At 46.1% G+C, this 21220-nt stretch overlaps 1 protein-coding gene across 3 annotated transcripts in view; it reads left to right on the top strand.

The window, feature by feature from the left end:
• The window catches only part of FGD1 (FYVE, RhoGEF and PH domain containing 1), a 123364-nt gene that overhangs the window by 26963 nt on the left and 75181 nt on the right, over nt 1–21220 (top strand). For 2 of the 3 annotated variants that reach the window (XM_029607736.1, XM_029607743.1), the window contains exon 2: nt 19645–19833. In XM_029607736.1, the coding sequence (XP_029463596.1) occupies nt 19645–19833 (189 nt within the window). Of the gene's footprint in view, nt 1–15439; nt 16051–19644; nt 19834–21220 lie in introns of those variants that run through there. The other variant, XM_029607751.1, reaches the window with a different exon arrangement.

Consider the following 21220-nt stretch of genomic DNA (forward strand, 5'->3'; position numbering starts at 1 on the left):
TATAAGGGAGAGGGCTTTGTATAGTATGCGTGATTGTATAGGGAGCCAGTAAAGTTCATAAGTGTAGGTGTGATGTGGTCCCTTTTTTTTGGAGTTGGTGAGGATACGTGCAGCGGCATTTTGTAAGAGTTGTAAAGGTTGGTATGTGTTGAAGGGAAGTCCAAGGAGGAGGGCGTTACAGTAGTCTATTTTAGAAAAAATAATAGACTGTAGAACAGTGTGAAAATCAGAGAAGTGTAGTAGTGGTCTGAGTTTTTTAATCGTTTGTAGTTTGAATAGCAGTCTCTAATGACAGCGTTGATAAGGGTTTGAAAGAGAGTTGGTTATCAATTATGACACCAAGGTTGCGAGTGTGTGATGAGAATGAGGTCGAAGTGTGTGAGAGAGGGATTGCTGGAGGTGGCTGCTTGTTGGAAATGTTAAGGAGCTTGGTTTTTTGGGGGTTGAGGGCAAAGATGCATGTCTGTGTGAGTAGTTGGTTAATGGATGAGAGGCAGGATTCCCAGTTTTGTAGTGCAGCCTAGTAAAATTAACAAAATGGATTACAAAATAAGAAACAAATACAAAACAAATATACAAAACATTCAACATAAAATAGGCCAACAATGCTTAAAATTAGTCACATATAAAACATTCAGCAAAATAATATAACAGTACTTACAGCTAATCAAATGCTGGCTTAAATAAAAGTGCCTTCAAGTTCTTATGAAAAATGTTATAATCGTCAATATGATGTAAAAAACTTGGCAAAACATTCTATAAAAAAGGGTCTGACCACAGAACATACCTGTTTATGCGGTTCCTGAAGAAGTGCCTCCTTCAGAGAAGGGACGAATAGCAACAATTCATCATTAGAGCACAAAGAATGGCAAGGAGCAAAAGTAAATAACACACATAATGTGGGGCGTGATTTTTTATAACTTTAAAAAAAATAAGAATTTTAAAATAAACCCTTTGGACTGCTGGCAGCCAGTACAACTGGTGTAAAACTGGAGTGATATGGTCTCTAAAAGAATAAACAGACGAACTGCTGCATACTACAGCACCTGCAGGACTTTTAAGTGACATTGTGGAAGACCAATATAAAGTACATTGCAATAGTCTAGGGATGTCAGGATATAAGCCTGAACTCCCAGTCGAAAGTTGACTACTCACAATATATATATATATATATATATATATATATATATCGTCAAATGTCTCAAGATATGTGGCTTAAAAAAAGGCTGTTCTCATCGCTGCCTTCAGCTGAGCTTTAAACAAAAGATGAGCATCAAGGAAAACTCCTAAATCCCTGCACTATCCATAAACAGCTGGGTTCTGCCAAAGAAGGCGACTAACCAATAACACTTTAGACTTAGAAACATTTAAAGTCAATCTATTTTGTTTAAGCCAATATTTAATGGAGTCTAAACAATCAGTCAAGACCTGCAAGGATGTAACCACATTTTTCTTAAGTGAATAACAATTGAATATCATCAGCGTAAAACTTAAATTCCACACCGTAGGTGGCAATAACTGAACAAAGAGGTTGGACAAAGCGGACTCTTGAGACACACCAACTGAAATGGGATACCAGGCAGAGCGCCTGTCACCTAACCTCAGTTAGTATTGTCGATTTGTAAGAATTGATTTAAACCACCCAAGGACTCCTTCACCCAAACTAAGAGATTGCAATCACTTTAATAAAATAGCATGATTTACAGAGTAAAACACTGCTTGACATATCTAAAAGCACAGCTATCATCCCCCCCCACCCCACCCACCAATATCCATCTCATGAAGTGACCTATTAGACACTGAAACCAAAAGGGTTTCTGTGATATGGCCTTTATGAAAGCCACGCTAATGGGGGCTGAGTAAGTTATTATCATCCAAATACTCATTAAGCTGTGATAAAACCAGTTTTTCTAAAAGCTTTCCCAAAGATGGTAAAACGGAAATAAGCTTATAACTGGCAGGTAGATCCAATGACAAATGGCCCCTTTTTTTTTTTTTTTTTTTTTTTTTTAGCACTGGTCAAACCAGAGCTTGTTTTAACTCATCAGGTACCACACCCTCTTTTAATGAAAGATTGACAAACTGGGTGAGCACCTCTAGGAATAAATGTTCAAGAGTACATAAAACCCAGAAAGGGCAAACATCTAATACACTAAATTAGTTTTTAGAGTCATTTAAAATATTTTCAACCTCAGTTGTAGTACTTCACAAAAACTGTCCCATGGAGGACTGAGTCTTTGTATCAGAGATCTGTCTTAATATCATGAGGAGAGCCTGGGAGTTCCTGGAGCTTAGTTCATTTTTCCATGCATAGTTTTGCAAAAACATCACAGTCCAATCTATCAGAGTCCTCAAATCGCTTCGGAGGGGATATGAGCTCTTTAATTCATGTAAAATAACTCATATGGACAATTTAAAGAAGACTATAAACACAAAGGAAAATAAGATTTCTATCAATCTCAAAGAAACTCTTATATAAAACCTTTATAGCTCTATAACTAAACAGATTGTCACTAGATATAGCTTTCCACTGTCCACTGCTTACACTCAGCCTGGTGAGCTTTTTCTTTTTAACAAAATGAGATATTGAGAAAACCATGGGACAGTAGGTGCCCTTGGGATAGTCCCACGAGAACCCACCATTTTCTCTTTCAGCAAAGTGACCACATTCAGTATATCACCTAATGTGGTAGTAAGTGAATCATATAATAATACTTCTTTGTAAAGTAAATCATCGCTATTCAAACTTGGCTATACAAATGGGACCACAAAACTGTCTCTTAACTTGAGATTCCTCAATCCTTTTCTAGTGCTGCCCTCCATATCTGTATCATGCATGCCCAAAATCCATTGAAAGCGCTGGCCTTCACCTCCATAGATAGGCCATTTCAGGCCTACTCATCTTCCGTCTTTTTTTTTTCCCCCTACAAAATCAATATTTAATCCAACACCCAGGACATATTACAAATTTTTGTAATAATCCCCAGAGCCATCAAAAGTAGTGAGATTGTTGTCAAAAAAAATCTGGCTTCCCAGATTCATTTATTTAAATATTAGACATGGCTTCTCCATGCAGGTTACCTCTGTCTTCTTGGAAGTCTAATGCAGCTACAGCACTGCTGTTAGTCTGTAACCATCACTTCATGCATCTTTGAAGCCTGATGTGGTCATCCCACTGTAGGTTTTGGTTGTATCCGTTGCTCCATTGCAGATTATCCCAGTGCTTCTCTGCCACCCTGGATAGATGAACATAGGGGATCTCATACTTAATTCAACACTCGGTTTCCACCACTGCCGCCATGCCCTATCACCAAGTTTTGCAATAATCCAATCAGCAACCAAAACCTGCGAGTCTGTTTCACAAATATTTGGCTCCCCAAATGAATCTGCTGGACAATATTGGACCACAAACTGTTACCAACCTGGCTACTCCATTGTCTGCACTATCAATGGGTTGTGCTTTAATTCTCTGCCCTTTATTATTTTCTCTTCTCCCTGTTGCCACTGCACTTGAGGGCGTGAAGGGTGAGTTCACTGTAACTCCCAGTCCTGTTCCTACTAATATCATATACTATGACAACCACTAAGGACCACTTAAGCCTATGTGGTCTGCAAGTATCACCCTGGTCCAATGCCATAGACTCCATCTGTCTCTTACCTCTTTGCCATTAGGGATCCTCTGTGCTTATTCCATGCTTTTTAAAATTCTGTTACTGTTTTTTGTCTTCACTAGGAGCCCATTCCATGCATCCACCATCCTTTCCGTAAAGATATATTTTCTGATTTTGTTCCTGGGTCATCCCCCCCCGGACCCTCATACTATGAGCTCAAGTTCTAGAGTATTCTTTCAACGGAAACATGTTTGCTGCTTATTCCTGATTTATAGCTTTGAGGTATTTGAATATCTCATATTATATGACTTTTGATGCCAACCCATGCCATTTTGTTAGCCTTTCTCTGGACTGCCTCCAGCCTGTATCGTTTTGGAGGAACAGCCTCTAGAACAGAACATAGTATTCTAGCTGAGGTCTTACCGATGACCTGTAAAAAGGCATCATCACATCCGTTTTGTTTTTTTTTCTGCAGGTGATGCATCTCTATAGACCCTAACATCCCTCTGGATAAGGCCACTGCTTTTTCACACTTTTTGATACATTGAGATCATCAGACACAATCACATGAGGTTCCTTTCCTGTGCACATCACTTTTTCCTCTGCCCCCTCCCCCCCCGATCCTGTACTATTCCCTTGGATTTCTGCAACCAAATGCTCAACTGAACTTTTTTTGCATTGATTCTTAACTGCTAAGTACTCAACCACTCATTCTTTACTCATTCTGTCGACATGCTTAGGACACTCCTAAGCATTCTGTCGACATGCTTAGGAGTGTCTGCTCTTTTTTGCAGATCTTAGAAGGAAAAAGTTTGCCTTTTTGCAAGATGATACTAATTCCTTTGCAATATCGCTCACAAAGACATTGATCAGAAATGACCCCAGGACCGATTCCCGAAACACCCTTCTCATCACTCCTTTCTTCGGAGAGAACTCCAAAAGTTCATGCTCTATGGATAAAGATACAATTATTATGTTCGACACTATATGCCCAAGATATACCAGATGACCCAAAATTATGGTTATTTGGGACAGTCACTAACGAGCAAGTGAGGCTCCAAACAGCACAAAAAAGATTTATTGACAAATCAGCTTTAATGGCAAAACAGTCTATATTATCAGTTTGGCTCAATGCGGAGGCACCGGAATATCAGTATTGGACTAATAAGATGCTTAAATTGGCCACGTTTGTCTTCATTACAGCTATGGAGACCACATGGTGGATTACAAAGGACACATGGGACCCATACATTGCAACACAAGGCGTGGAGATACAGGAGAGATTCCAGGCTTTCCAATTGCAACCAAAAACTCATACCTAACTATCTATCTATAATGGTATAGGTGTTTGTGTACCTGAGAAAGTAAAGATAGATGAGCCCATATGTCTACGGATATGAATACCTATAATATATACAAGACAACAGTAACAGGGAAAGGTGCAGAGACAGCATATTACCGATGGTAGAAAGAGAACAAGGGGGAGGGGGGTTAGGATCTGAGGGGATAAAACAATAAAGGATCTGAGCACAGGTAACAGCTAGGATCCTTACTATTGTGTATTGATCTCGAATCTCCTTTAATTCTTGACATTCCCTATCCATTACTGGTACTGCAATGGGGGATCAATATGAGTGGTTTCAATTATAAGTTGGAATTTCTTCATGTGGAATGGGCATTTAACGCTTTGTTATTGTATTGTGCTATATCCCATTTTGTTCTTATGTTATTGTTATAAGGATCATTGTCTAAGACAATGGTTCTCAACCTTTTTTCGGCCAGGACACACCTGACAGATAGTTCTTGCATGCGTGACACACTGAACATGTGACCATCACGGGGCTATATGTAAACACATACTCTGCATCCATGGGAACCCCCTTGACCCCTAACAATGGATGCAGAGCAGAACTAAGGCATTACCCATAGAACTCACCATGCAAAAAAAAGATTTTCTGGTTCTGATGACATCTCAGTAAAAGCAAAACAATAATTTACCACTAATGCATATCCTATTGAGAAAACACAACAAATAAGATTGATACAATTGTCTACATACTAGTAAAATATTTCACCTCGGGCACACACACAGAACCTACCTTCACCAAGTACAGAAAGACCACACATTATAAATATGGAGACAAACTGGAATGGAAAACAAAAAAAAAAAGCCACTCCGCATGCAATGCAAACTTGGAGAAATGGAAAGAGAAATATAGCACCTAACACAGTCCCAGGATCTGCAATAATGCACAGAAACTAATCTGCACAAAGTTACACCTGCATTATGGAACACATAACAACCCTATCTATGAAAAGGCAACACTACAAATATTAAATCAGGTCCTAAACACTAATACACCTCCTATTAGGAAAACAGAACAAGCCAAGCTGCTATAGGTCCCCACACAGAAATAACTGTAAAACTATATAAATGTTTCAAAACTGCTGATGAACAGAATAACGTCAAACAATTAAAACTCATAAAAATTATTTAAAATTGTCCAAATATCAATAAAATATTTCAAAACAGCAGACACATCACATAATACTCAATAATTAAAATGGCAGTCAATCAAGAAAAATAAACTTAAAATGCCACCTTTACTTACCCTCTCCAGCAACTCTCCTACTCCTTTCCCTTGAAAGGAGTAGGAGAGTTGCTGTGTGTGTGTGCGTGCGTGTGCACACACACGCACACGCACACACACACAGCAATTAAACCCTACGACCAGTCTCTGTCTCACACACACCCTAGTCACCTCCCTGCCCAGTCTCTCTCTCTCTCTCTCTCACCCACACCCCAGTCACCTCCCTGCCCAGTCTCTCTCTCTCTCTCTCTCACACACACCCCAGTCACCTCCCTGCCCAGTCTGTCTCTCTCACACACAACCCAGTCACCTCCTTGCCCAGTCTCTGTCTCTCACACACAACTCAGTTACCTCCCTGCCCAGTCTCTGTCTCTCACACACAGCCCAGTCTCTGTCTCTCACACACACCCCTGTCACCTCCCTGCCCAGTCTCTGTCTCTCTCTCACACACCCCAGCCACTTCCCTGCCCAGTCTCTGTCTCTCTCACACACAACCCAGTCACTTCCCTGCCCAGTCTCTGTCTCTCACACACACCCTAGTCACCTCCCTGCCCAGTCTCTGTCTCTCACACACACCCCAGTCACCTCCTTGCCCAGTCTCTGTCTCTCACACACACTTTGCTTAGAGCCCCAATGCTGTGTTCCCTTTTAATTTCGCAGTGGCAGATTTCCCAGTGCTGCCGCTGCCTTCTCAGCCCCACTGAAGCAGCAAACATTTATTTATAAAAATATGCCACAGCACTCAAGCCTTTCTTCTGGCTGTCGGGATATCCCTAGGCTCCCGCAGCCCCCCCATCTGCCTGCTTTTACAGCCGCTGGGAGCTCCAATTGCTCCATCTGTAATCAGCATGGCTGAGTGCCACTTTTACTTTTAACGCGGTTCTGCCGTGCTCACTTTTGCATGGGGGGGGGGGAGAATCCCTGGAGCAACCGGACTCTTCATGCTTGCGACTCACTGCCGCTTTGGGGAATCCCTACTCTATCGCGGTTCCTGGCGTGGCTGGCCTTTTTTCTTTGTGGCTCGCTGCTGTGTTTAATTTCAGCACTTCCAGCCCGTGGTGGCCACAGGGTTGGGCTTCTTCACCACCACAGGCCTGGACACTGCCACTCCTCCCAGCCCCCCTCAAACCACCAAACCACCCTACCCCTGGGCTATGAGATGCCCCCCTTCTTCCTGCCCCACCAGCCAATCAGAGGCTTCTACCTCCCACTGGCAGGAAGAAGGGAGGAGGCTTCCGATTGGCCCGCGGGGGCAGGAAGAACGGAGGAGGCTTCCAATTGGCCCATGGGGGCAGCAAGAAGGAAGGAGGTTTCCCATTGGCCCGCGGGGGGCAGGAAAAAGGTAAAGGGAAATATAACTGGGGCTATGGGACACCGGGAGCCGCAACACACCAGCTGGTGCTTGGCGACACATTGGTGTGTTGTGACACACCAGTTAAGAAGCGCTGGTCTAGGATGTTTATTGTATACCATATACATGTGCAGAAAGATCAATAAAAAAGATATTAAAAAAAAAAATACCACCCTCTGTTGTCTCTCACATAACCCAGTTTCTAATCCAGACCGCCACCATAGAAACATAGAAATGATGGCAGAAAAGGACCAAATGGTCCATCCGGTCTGCCCAGCAAGCTTATGGTAGTATTTGCTGCTCCATGTAGGTTACCCCCATGCTTATCAGTTTCCCAGACCGTAAAAGTCAGGGCCCTTATTGGTTGCTGTCTAAATTAAATTCCCTGTTACCTCTTGCCATTGAAGCAGAGAGCAATGTTGGAGTTGCATCAAAAGTATCAGGTTCTTGTTTATTGCTGTCTGAATCCAATTCCCCTTTTCCTCTTTTCCCCCTGCTGTTAAAGCAGAGAGCCATGATGAAGTTTCTTCAACAGTATGAAGGCTTATTGGTTAAGGGTAGTAAATGCCTCAACAGCACGTTACCCCTATGCATTCTTTTCTTCATTTTCATCCTATAGTCTTTAGAGATCTGCAGTGTTTATTCCACGCCCCTTTGAATTCTTTCACTGTTTGTTTTTCTCTTCACCACCTCCTCCAGAAGGGCATTCCAGGCATCCAGTACCCTCTCCGTGAAGAACTATTTTCGGACATTGGTTCTGCGTTGTCCTCCCTGGAGTTTCATTTCGTGACCCCTAGTTCTACTGATTTCTTTCCAATGGAAAAGGTTTGTTGATATTGCATCATTAAAACCTTCCAGGTATCTGAAGGTCTGTATCATATCTCCCCTGCACCTCCTCTCTTCTAGGTATACATATTTAGATCCTTCAACCTCTCCTCATAAGTCATATGATGGAGAACCTCCACCATTTTGGGCGACCTTCTCTGGAACGCCTCCATCCTGTCTCTGTACCCTTTGGAGATATGGTCTCCAGAACTGAACACAGTTCTCTAGGTGAGGCCTCACCAAGGACTGGTACAAAGGGATTATCACCTCCTTTTTTTTTTTTTTTTTTTACTGGTTATTCCTCTCTTTATGCAGCCCAGCATTCTTCTGGCTTTATCTATCATCTTGTCACATTGCTTCACTGTCTTCAGATTGCTAGACACTATCACCCCAAGGTCCCTCTTTTGGTCCATGCGCAACAGCCTTTCACTCCCCACGATCACATACAGCTCTTTTGGATTACCGCACCCCAAACGCATGATTCTACACTTCTTGGTATTGAATCCAGCTGTCATATCTTCAACTACTGTTCAAGCTTTCTTAAATCACATCTCATTCTCTTTACTCCTTCTGGCATGTCCACTCTGTTGCAGATCTTAGTATCATCAGCAAATAGACAAATTTTACCTTCTATCCCTTCCGCTATGTTACTCACAAAGATATTGAACAGAACTGGTCCCAACACCGATCCTTGTGGCAGTCCGCTTAACGCTGTTCTCTCTTCAGGGTAGGTTCCATTTACCTTTACACGCTGTCTTCTATCTGTCAACCAGTTTGTAATCCACGCCACCACCTTGGCGCTCATTCCCTAACTTCTCATTTTATTCACAAGCCTGCTATGTGGGACTGTATCAAAAGCTTTGCTGAAATCCAAGTAGATCACATCCAGTGCTCTTCCTTGATCCAATTCTTTAGTCACCCAATCAAAAAAATCAATCTGATTTGTCTGACAGGACCTGGTGAATCCATGCTGCCTTGGGTCAAACAATCCTCCTGACTGTAGATAGTTCACTAACTTTTCCTTCAGCAGAGTCTCCATTAATTTTCACACCTCCGAGGTGAGGCTAACCAGCCTGCAGTTTCCAGCCTCCTCACTGCTACCACTCTTGTGAAGCGGGATCATGACCGCCCTTCTCCAATCACTCGGCACCATTCCTGTTTCCAGGGATCTATTGAACAGGTCATACAGCGGGCCCGCCTGCATATCTGTGAGCTCCCTCAGTATCCTGGGATGAATCTCATCTGGCCCCATGGTCTTGTCCACTTTCAGTTTTCCTAGCTCTTCCCATACATTCTCTTCTGTAAACGGAGTTTCATCTACCTCATCTCCATCTACGGTCTTATCAACCAGCAATGTCCTTCTCCAGGGTTGTCTTTAGTGAACACCAAATTGAAGTATTTGTTTAATATTTTTGCCATTTCTTTATCTCTCTCTACACAGTGCAATTTCACTATACCACTTCGGGCCTCCTTCTTTCTCTGATATATCTGAAAAATGTTTTGTCACCTCACTTTACCTCTTTGGCAATTCTTTCTTCCACTTGACCTTTTGCATTCCTGATTTCTTTCTTCATCTCCCTCAGTGTTAACAGATATTCTTCCTTGTGTTCCTTTATTGGGATCCTTTATACTTTTTGAATGCTGCGGGGGGTTTTTGCCTTAATTTTTTCAGTCACCTCCTTAGAGAACCAGATCAGTTTCTTTTTCCACTTACTCTTCTTTACTTTCCTAACATATAGATTCATTGCCTGTGTAATAGCTCCTTTTATTTTGGCCCACTGTTGTTCCACCTCACCCATTTTCTCCCAGTCTTCCAGTTCTTCCTCCAGGAACATCTCCATTTTGACAAAATCAGTATTTGTGAAATTCAAAACTTGAGTCTTTGTGTGACTTCTCTGTATCCTATTCGCAATATCGAACCATACCGTCTGATGATCACTAGTGGGGCCCACCCCCAAGCTGCTCAGTTTATTAAGAAGCCTTCTGTGTGGTACAGTATCAGAAAGTTTGCTGACATCCAAACACACCACATCCTATTTATTTATTTCCAAACATTGATATTCTGTTTTTTTGCCAGGTTTGGTCTCAGAACGAATTACAGATATTAAGACTTAAACAGATATAACATGGTTAAATATAGTTAACACTGAGTGCAATTGTATGGCATAAGGACCAAGTATTGGGAAAAACATTAATATTCCTAATGAGTCAGCTGGGGAAAAGGCCTAGTTGATTCTCCAGTCACCCAACGAGATTGATTAGATTTGTTTTGACACAATCTCCCTTTAGTAAAGCCACTCTGCCTTGCACCTTGCAGCATGCTGAATTCTAGATCAGGGCTTTCCAATATTTTAGCCAGTGTGGCCCCATTTTAGAACTTGAAAATTCACATGACCTCAGAGGACACCAAAACAAATTAGCAAGGGTTTGCAGTACCCCTCCAATAATCACGCCACTCTCACGCTCCTTGCTTTCCAGCTGATTCTCTTTCTTTATCTCTGCTCTTTCCAGTCAGTCCTTTTTCTCAATTTCCACCTCCTTCAGAAGGCCTCCTCTCTTAGTCATCTCCCCTCTAGCAGGACCTCCCTCTCTCAACCTCTGCCCCTCCAACTGATCAACTTACATCTCCCAGCCCTTCCCTCTCTCACCCACTTTTCTCACTTTTCCCACATGCTTACCACGCGGCATGCAGCGGAAAAGCTGCAGAGCAGGGCCTAGCCAAAAGAGACTGTTCAACCCACCAGACTGCCCCCGTCCCTGAACCTCCCTCAGGTCGGAACGAAAGTTGGAACGGCATGCCAAGCTCAGAGAAGGGGAATCCCTGAAAACAACCCACCTCCACTGTCACCATAAGTTGGTTTTTTTTTTAACACAATCAATTAAGTCCACTCTGGCTGAGAAACCAGCTACCGGACCAAGGCATAGAACTGAGGGACCACGGAAATCACTTCAGGAATTCTCAACTGGGGGAGGGACCATCTGGTATCACCACAGGAGAACAGGGCAATCAATTTTCCTTTCAAAATTCTCCTTCTAAAAGCTGAAGCAATCCCCAGAAGGGAGATGCACATCCACAATTTGCTGGAGACTGAGAATACTGGCAGGCTGATGTCACTGTAGGAGTATATATATACTGTGACATAAGTTTGCTTCATCTCCATCTGCTGATAGAGGTGCATAACCCACTGGTCCTGAGTCCATCTGTCTACATGCTAGGAAATAAAGCTATAAGAAGGCTTCGGGGTGAGAGAGGATCAGTGGATAAAGTGGGAAAAATGGGTGAGAGAGGGAAGGGCTGGGAGATGTAAGAGTTGGAGGGGCAGAGGTTTGAGAGGAGGTCCTGCTAGAGAGGAGGTCTTCTGAAGGAAGTGGAAATTGAGAAAAAGGACTGACTGGAAAGAGCAGAGATAGAGAAAGAGAATCAGCTGGAGAGCAGGGAGCGTGAGAGTGGCGTGATTATTGGAGGGGGGCTGCAAACCCTTTCTAATTTGTTTTGGTGTCCTCTGAGGTCATGTGAATTTTCAAGTTCTAAAATGGGGCCACACTGGCTAAAACATTGGGAAGCCCTGATCTAGGGGCAACATTTTTCTCTTGGGTAGGTTCAGTGGTGGATGAGGAGCAGTGGCAAGCTCCAGCCTCCACTCATGGCTGGTCCCAAACCAAATGGTGATCTGCAAGTGGCTGCAGTATTTGTAATTTAAGTTAGTGTGGACCATGTGAGCCTTTGCAGGTCCTGCAGTGGCCCTGATTCCTCTTCACACAGGGCTTCTTTCAACCATAGAAACTCATCTAAGGGTTGGATCACTGCAGGACTTGAGTGTGTGCTGGCTCACAGGCCCCATGCTGACTTCCACTACTAATGCTGAAGAGTGCTTCCATCTGAGGCACTTGTGACCCCAGCTGAAGGTTTTGAGACCTCCTTTTAGGGTCCTGACCCACAGTTTGGGAAGCCCTGTTCTAGATATTTCCCTTTTCCTTTAGTAGAATCTCTATTAATTTTCCTACCAATGAAATTAGACTAACTGGCCCTAAAGCTTCACCCTCCTCTCTGGTACCACCTTGTGAAGAGAGGCAACATCCACTCTACTCCAGTCCTGTAGGACTGTTTCCAAAGATTGGTTTTAGATGAGGTAAATTTCCTGTTTGTGTTTTATATGCATTTGTATTGATTGTTGTATTATTGCACTGTCATTGATGTTTTTTATTTATATTTTGTTGTTATTTATTGACATTTCTATAAATAAAAACATAATTGTCCTGTTCAGCCCCATAGCTGTGTCCATACCCTTTCTTCTGTAGGTGTGGCATTATTCTATAACCAATAATACTGAACAGAAATGCTAAATATTTTTGGTTTTTCCTTGCCTCTCTTAACATACTTCTCCTTTTCTCCTCTGTTTTATAGTCCCAGCTCTGCATGTCCTTCTTTCATGATATACCTAAAAAAGTCCTGTTGCCTCGCTTTACTACCATATCTTTTGTTTTTTCTGCTTTCATCTTCTCTATCCTGACTTTTCTGGGTTTTTTTCCTATCTTTAACAGATATTCATCTCCATGCTCTTCTTTTTGAAGATCTTTTGTCCTTTCTGAGTTATTCTTCTTGCCCTTACTTTTTCAGCCATCTCTTTGGAAAGCCAGACTGGTTTCTTTTCCCTCTTATTTTCTTTCCTGACATTTAGATTTGTTGCTCTTGTTATAAGCTTACTTTAGTTTAGCCCAATTCTCCACTTCACCTACCTCCTCCCTACCTGCCAGGGCACTTCCCCATTTTTCCAAGTCAGGACTTTGAGCTTTTGTGTGACTCTTCTCTGGACTGGCGATTCTATCAAACTATGCTGTAGTCTGGTGATCACGGATGCCCAGGTGGGTGCCTGTCTGGACATTAGAAACACTTTCTCCATTCTTACATACCAGGTCCAGTATCCCTCTTGGGTTCCATTAGCATTTGTCTGCAAAGAGCCTCTGTAAAGGAGCGCAGTGTCTCTCTACTTCTGAGTCCACAGTCGAGATCCTCCAAACCACATCCGGCAGGTTAAAATCCCCCCCCCCCCCCCCACACACACACTTTTACATTTCTAATTTTTGGATGTCTTTGACCAGATCGCTCTCCAGTTCCTCTGCCTGATTCAGAGGTCTGTGTAGGCCGTGCCGATGTAGATGGAAGTGGCCGTCTCCCCTTTCCGAGACGGCTCACAGTGCCTCCTTTCCCCGTGCCTGTGCCTTCTGCCTTTCAGTTGCTTGGGAGCAAGTCCTGAACACATTATAAACTGGTTTGATCCTATCCCACCTGTGGTACTCGTTGAACCACTCTCCATGACGACAACAGTATCAGGCTCTGCCTTCCCCCATTAGGATTTGCAGATCTGGATTTTTATTGCCTAGACTGTGAGCATGTGTACTTATATCCTTCCAGAAGTTTCTCCTTGGCTTGTCTACACTGTAAAATCTCATACCTGCTGCTCTCATGTAGACTGCTCAGCTCCTCTTTTGCGTTTCTCTCCACAACTTTTAATTTATTTGTTGAGGGTGCTAAAATTAATTTGCCTCCATCTGCCATTCCCATCCTGTAGTTTACATGCCTGTCAATGTGTGATCTGAATTTCTCACTTTGTTTCCTTTTTCCTCTCACAGAAAAATGTAGGCCATCACTACAGTATAGCAGAGGGTATTTCAGCCCTCAAAGATAGATTTGGATGCAGGGGTTTTATTTCCGCGCTGAGGGATGGATGTGGGGCGTGGGGGAGTATTTCAGCGCTGAGGGATGGATGTGGGGCGCGGGGGAGTATTTCAGCGCTGAGGGATGAATGTGGGATGTGGGGGATTAGTTCAGCGATGAAGGATGGATGCGGGGCGCGGGGGAGTATTTCAGCACTGAGGGATGGATGCGGGGCGCAGGGGAGTATTTCAGCGCTGAGGGATGAATGTGGGACGTGGGGGATTAGTTCAGCGATGAAGGATGGATGCGGGGCGCGGGGGAGTATTTCAGCACTGAGGGATGGATGCGGGGCGCGGGGGAGTATTTCAGCGCTGAGGGATGGATGCGGGGCGCAGGGGAGTATTTCAGCACTGAGGGATGAATGTGGGACGTGGGGGATTAGTTCAGCGCTGAAGGATGGATGCGGGGCGCGGGGGAGTATTTCAGCGCTGAGGGATGAATGTGGGACGTGGGGGATTAGTTCAGCGATGAAGGATGGATGCGGGGCGCGGGGGAGTATTTCAGCACTGAGGGATGGATGCGGGGCGCGGGGGAGTATTTCAGCACTGAGGGATGGATGCGGGGCGCGGGGGAGTATTTCAGCGCTGAGGGATGGATGCGGGGCGCAGGGGAGCATTTCAGCACTGAGGGATGAATGTGGGACGTGGGGGATTAGTTCAGCGCTGAAGGATGGATGCGGGGCGCGGGGGAGTATTTCAGCGCTGAGGGATGAATGTGGGACGTGGGGGATTAGTTCAGAGCTGAAGGATGGATGCGGGGCGCGGGGGAGTATTTCAGCGCTGAGGGATGGATGCGGGGCACGGGGGATTATTTCAGTGCTGAGGGATGAATGCGGGGCATGGGGAATTAGTTCTGTGCTGAGGGATGGATGCAGGGTGAAGGGAATTATTTCCATGCTGAGGATGCCTCTGGGTTTGGCTTCTCCTTTGCCTTGCTCCCATAGATCTGCTGGAGCAAGTTACTCGGCAGCCTTCTCCCTTTGTCTCTGGAATGAAACATCTGTTGGGATTTGAGTTTTGCAGGATTAGGGGAGGTTTTGGTGGGTGGGATGCAGGATATGACAGTGGGAGGGGGGGGGGGGGGGGGCGGCCGATGGCTGGCCCTGCCTTCTCCTTGCACCCAGTCACTCCTCTCCATTCCTCAGCGGCTCCTCCTGGCTAAGGCCTCAATTACTGCTGTCTCCATGGCAATGCTGCTCTTGCCAGAGGAGAGGCGGGAAAGGGAGGGGAGGGGGGGTTACAGGCAGCTAAAATTACAGAGGGTACAGGGATGCGTGTGCAGGCTGGAGTTAGGAGAAGGGAGGAGAAGGAGGAGGAGGAAGAGGGCTTGCAGAGGCAGGAAGGGGCTTGCACAGGGCTCCTTGCCCCTTCTGCTGCTGAGCACTTCCCAGCACTGCTCTGCCTTTCAGGGAGGGGGGGGGTCCTGGAATCGGATTTGTTCTTCTGTTATTCCTCCTTTTCTTTGTTTTTCCATGACGGCCCGGACGGCAGGATCTGCTGAGGGGCTGGGGCAATTGAGTTCCTATCCTGGCTCGTAGGAGTTCCTCGGTAACTCTCCTGGCACTGCGGCTGGTTCCATGGCATGGCTACAGGAGCAGGAAAGTAAGGAATCCCGCCTCTGTCCTTGACCCCCAGGGCATGTGAGCCCGTGCCAGTGGTTTGGTCTGTTTCTCTCCCTTGCTGTTACTCCCGTGCTCCTGCCGCCGCCACTGGATGCCCAGCACCCGCTGCCCAGGAGAGCAGGGAGCTATGGCCATGCCTTCAGCAGCAGTGACTAAGGCACCCGGTGACCCAGTCATGGCCTCGGGCTCCGGCATCCAGCAGATCTCCGCGCTGCTCGGCATCGGCATGGACTGCCAGTTCTAGCAAGCGGCATCGGGTGGAGGGATCACCGTGGAGCCTCGTCCCTGGCCCCTGGCTGAAATCCTGATGCACATGGATGAGAAGAACACTTGGGGTAAAAGGCTTTCTTGAGTTGTTGGCACAGTTTCCTGACTATATCTATACGTGGCATGACGGTCATCCTCACACCGTTCATACTCCAGGAGGCTGCGGAGGAGCTGCTAGATGTAAAGGCTGTCATGACTTCCCCCCCCCCCCCCCCCCCTCCCTTCAACACCAGCTCAGGCATGGGAGGTTATGTCTTAGTGACACGTTTTGCTGAGAGAGAGGCATGGCTAGGCCTCGGCATGAATGAATGAGCACCGCACTCTCTGATGTACGAACAGGCCAACATCGGCGTGTTACCATCACCTGTACCAGAGACTCGCTCCCACTGACCAGGAAAGGTCACTGGGTCACTGGGCAAGCGAAGAGAGTGTGTGTGTGTGTGTGTGTGTGTGGTTTATGGTGGATATCCTGTCTTGGCTCGCCGGCTAGAGAGCTGGTAACAGAGAGGCAGGGAAGGAAGTGGGTAGGTGAAGCGTAGCAAGAATGCTGCTGAATAGCATGTTTAAACAAAGCTTTTAACTTCTGCCTGATACAAATATGTTCCCCAAAATCCACAGGCTGAGGTATGCCCGTGAGTAACAGCAAAAACCGATAGATGCTGCATGCTGATAGGAAAAGGCAGGATAATTCAGCTTGCTCTGTGTGCAGGGACGGGAGGCAGTGTGAGCAGGGTCCTGTGTGCGGTGCACTGACACAGCGTATGCTCTTCGTCTTGCTGCGGTCAGCAGGTCTCTAGCAGAAGTCTTGGAGTTTCCAGTATTGAATGGTGTGCCTGAGCAAGGCCTGCAATCGGCCCTTATCACACACCCCCCCCCCCCCCAATGAGAGAGAGAAGTGTGGGGGTAAAGGCGTGTGCTGATAGTCTAGCCTGTAACCCTGGAGTCCGAGTATTGGGAAGTCCTCTCCACCCTGAGCTGACTTCCCGCGGTCACTCCCTTCTTTCAGGCTGTGACAGGGCAGGTTTCTCTGCCTGCGGGCAGGCTCGAGAGTTTGAGGTTACAAGTGATATTTAAAAAATGTAGCTTTGTGACTGCTGTTCTTCTCACAGCACAAATCTCTGTTCTCCATCTCAAAAAAGCCCACGTTTCATGCGTGGGCCTTCGGCTTCTCCCCTGAAGCGTGAGTGTGTTATGTGCCTGCGTGCAAGTCTCGTTTGTGTGTCTGAGGGATGTTTTTCTTTCTGTGTTATGTATGCTTTTGTTCCCTTTGTGTACGTTTTCTGTATGGTGACATTGTGTGCGTGTTTGTGTGAGATTGTGCATGTTGTGGTATGTGGTAGGGGTGTGTGTGTGTGTGTGCGCACATGGTTTAGTATTATATGGGTATGTTATGGTTGGCACTGGCTGAGTAACTTTTGAACTGAGCCTTTGCAGTGGCTGCTGCTGGTAAGCTACAGATAAATATATACGTTGGACCCCGGAGAAAGCTTGGGTAGGGCTTTCTGATGTCACTGCCAAAGCACACACACAGCTGGCGGGCCCTTGGCTCCAGCAGGTTACCTTTTTTTTTTTTTGTTCAGCCCCGCTGCCTCACCTGGCCACACCTGGAAGGCCCTCCCTGCCCGCGGCACTCTCCCACTGCTACTTTTCAACTTGTTTTGCGAGGTGTTGCTAGGAGAAAGGGTTTCTGTTAAAAAAAAATAAAAAATAAAAAAATAATAATAGAAGATCCAAATATTCCAGCCCGTCCCAAAAACCGAAACAGAATCCCACAGATGAGAGGAGAGGTTAGAGGTGTCAGAGCCTGTCATTCACTTCACCTGCAGCCGCTGTGGTAAGTGGCACTCTTTACAGGCAAGGGCTGAGGGGAGAGAGTGAGGTGAGGACTGCAGAAAGGGGATGTGGAGAGAGAGAGAGAGGAAGGAAGGGGTGAAAGAAGAGGAGAGCAGGGAAAATAGACTGAATAGGGATCTTGCGCCTTCAGACTGAAGATGGAGGTGTAAGGTTTGTCCCCCGTGTCTGTCATTCTTTGTATAGAGTGTTATAGTCGTCTTCTTAAAAGTCACATTCTCTGTGTTGGGTGGAGAGTGGTGGGGAAGAAAGGGTAGCTACCCACAGGGGACAGCCCCTGCTCCCACCTTCCCCCTCAGACAGTGACAGTAGTCTACGATTGCCGGTCAGCCTTTTTATTCCAATTTTTCCACAGACCTAGCCGGTCCCCTCTACACGGACTCTCTCTCCCCCCCCTCCCCCCCCTTCCTTCCGGCTCCCCTGCTTTTGTCCATCTCTGCCTCTACCTGACATGACGTGATCTGTACATAAAACACGTGTGGTGTGGCTGGTGCTGTGTTTTTAACAGTTGGTACTGGAGTGTAATTCTGCTGCTTTGCTTCCACCTGTGGAATCCATACTTTCTGGGCCTATAATGTCTCACCTGCTGACTCCGCAGCCAGTTGCAGGCCCTTTAAACTTGCTCTGCTCTCCTCTCCTTCCTTCCTTCCAGAATCTACCTGCCTGTTTGTGTTTTTATGTGATATCAAGCAATGAGGCCAATGTATTAACATGTGCTGAACTTCGTGTGCACTTTATTGCACCACGCATCATTTTTCTATGGGGACTGCCAGGCAAATAGTTTGCATTTTTCTCTGTGAAGATTTTGCAAAATTATGTTTATGAAGCTGTTTTCGTACACAGTTTTACTGCATGCCCCTAGTTAATGAGCTGCTCTGTATAATCCTGCATTGCAGCAACTCATTTACTATGGGTTGACATAAAATTTTGCAGGTGTACAACTGATGTGTAAAATTTAGCTGTTTGCCCCGTGTACTCCCAGCCCAGAGACCCCACTGGGTCCTGCCCTTCTATACCCTCACCCCAAACTTGACTGAGTCTTGTTCCCTGCAACCCCCACCCCAGAGACCTAATGGTGCCCAGCTCCTCTCTACCCCCACCCAAGCAATCTGACTTTTCCCTGTCCTCTATATCCCCACCCCCGCCTGTGCCTGGTCCTCTGTAACTCCAGCCCTGACAGCTGAACCTGCTCTGCCCCCTATTAGCCACCCCGAGACTTGACTGCGTCAAGTTTCTTGTATCTCTACCTCGGAGATCTGACTGTGCCTCTGACTCCTGACTGCCCTGCCCCTCTGTGCCCCCACCCCAGACAGCTGACTGTGCCCTGATCCTCTGTACTTCCATCCCAGAGATTTGACTGTTCCTTGCTCCCTGTGTCCTCACTGCAGATAGCCGACTGTATCCTGCCCCTCTGTTTCCCCACCCTTGACTTCTAACTGTGCCCTGCACTTCTGTATGCCCACATCTCACTCTGCCCTGTGTCCCCACCCCCCACCCCTGACACCTGACTGTGCTCTGTTCCCATCCAAGAGAGCTGCTTGTGCTCTGCCTTTGTATCCTCACCCTGAGACCTGACTGTATCTCATTCCTTGTACTCCTGCCTGAGACATGACTCTGCCTTGCTGCTTTGTACTCCAAGCAGATTGTACCCCCGCCCCTGACTATGCCCTGCTCCTCTGTACTCCCACCCAATCCCAAAATCTGACTGTGTCCTTGCCGCTCTGCACCCCTGCCCCTGAGTCTTGACTGTGCCCTGTTTCTCTGTACTCCCAACTCGGAGACCTGACTCTGTCTCCTTCTGGCTCTCCTAGGCTCCCCTCAGGGACCCCACCTACTTGAGAAGAGCCTCTCACTGGAGCCCTGTCCCAGGCAGGAACTTCGGAGGACCCCTCAACGGCTGCGCTCGGATCCAGGACCTGCCGGTTATGTAGGCTGCATCGGAACTGCGGAGGACTTGAGATTCACAATCACTAAACATCCTTTGGGCCCCAAACCACAAGGTGAGTACTCAGAACCTCGCCGGAAGCCCCTGCCCTTGCTGCAGCATTAGAGAAGCTCCCCCTGTGTCCGTGTAACCTCTGGGGCTCTAATCTCCAGCCCTGTCCTGTGCTGCAGCATCAGAGTAGCTCCCCGTGTCCATATAACCTCTGGTCTATAATTCCAAACTCTTTCACAGCATGTGAGGAGCTCCCTCATGTTCCTGTAACTTCTGGGTTCTGAGGACAACAAAGGAGGTAGATGCCAAGGGCTTTTTCAATTCTTTATTGAAGTGGAGATGTGTTAAAAAAAAGAATTACAGCCCGACTCTGGCTGAGTCGGGCTCCTCCTTTGTTGTGCTGATGGCTTTTCTAGATCGCCTGCCTTCTTGCTTTTTGGGAACTTCTGGGTTCTAATCCCTAACTGTGCCCCAAGAATCTAAGGAGCTTCTCTGTATCCTCCTGGGCTTTAATCTCCAGCTCTGCTCTATGCTGCAACATCAGAGATGCTCCCCTGTGTCCCTGTAACCTATGGGCTTTAATCTCCAGCTCTGCTCTGTGCTTCAGCATCAGAGAAGCTCCCTGTGGCCATGTAATCTCTGGGCTCTAATTCCAAACTCGTTCCCTGGCACTTAAGGAGCTCCCCAGTGTCGCTACATCCTCTGGGCTCTAATTCCAGTCCTGCCTGACATATGAAGCTCCACCATTAGTGTCCATGAAACATAGTCACATAATAAGACTGTAAATTATAACAACCAACAGATTCAAAATAAATCACTCAGCACACAGTCAAGCTGTGGAATCTGTTGCCATAGGATGTGGTGAAAGCTGCTAATATAGCTGGGTTTAAAAAAGGTTTGGGCAAGTTCCTGGAGGAAAAGTCCATAAATCATTATTAAACAATTAGACTTGGGGAAAGCCACTGCTGACTCCTGGGATAAGCAGCATAAGATCTGTTTGGGATCCTGCTAGGTACTTGTGACCTGGACTGGAAACTGGATGCTGGGCTTGATGGACCTTTGGTCTGACCCAGTATGGCAATTCTTATTGTTCTTATGACTAGCATAGCAGGGTTTAAAAGAAGTTTGGACAAGTTGCTAGAAGAAACGTCCATAACACATTATTAGCCAGGTAGACTAGAGAAAACTATTGCTATCCTTGGGAGTGAATAACAGGAATTAAATCTACTTTATGAAATCTGCCAGGCACTTGTGACCTGGATTGGCCACTGTTGGGGGCCAGATGTTGGGATCAATGGACCTTGGTCTGACCTATCATGGCATTTTTTATGTACAGAAGATAAAGATAAAAAAAAAGACCCTTTGGTCTGTCCATCAAAGTGTTTAGGTTTGTAAATGCCACTCCAAACAGGTTACTCCCATGCAGAAACATTACATTACATCAAAATTAT

Source organism: Rhinatrema bivittatum, chromosome 1 (assembly GCF_901001135.1).
Source record: "Rhinatrema bivittatum chromosome 1, aRhiBiv1.1, whole genome shotgun sequence".
NCBI lineage: Eukaryota > Metazoa > Chordata > Amphibia > Gymnophiona > Rhinatrematidae > Rhinatrema > Rhinatrema bivittatum.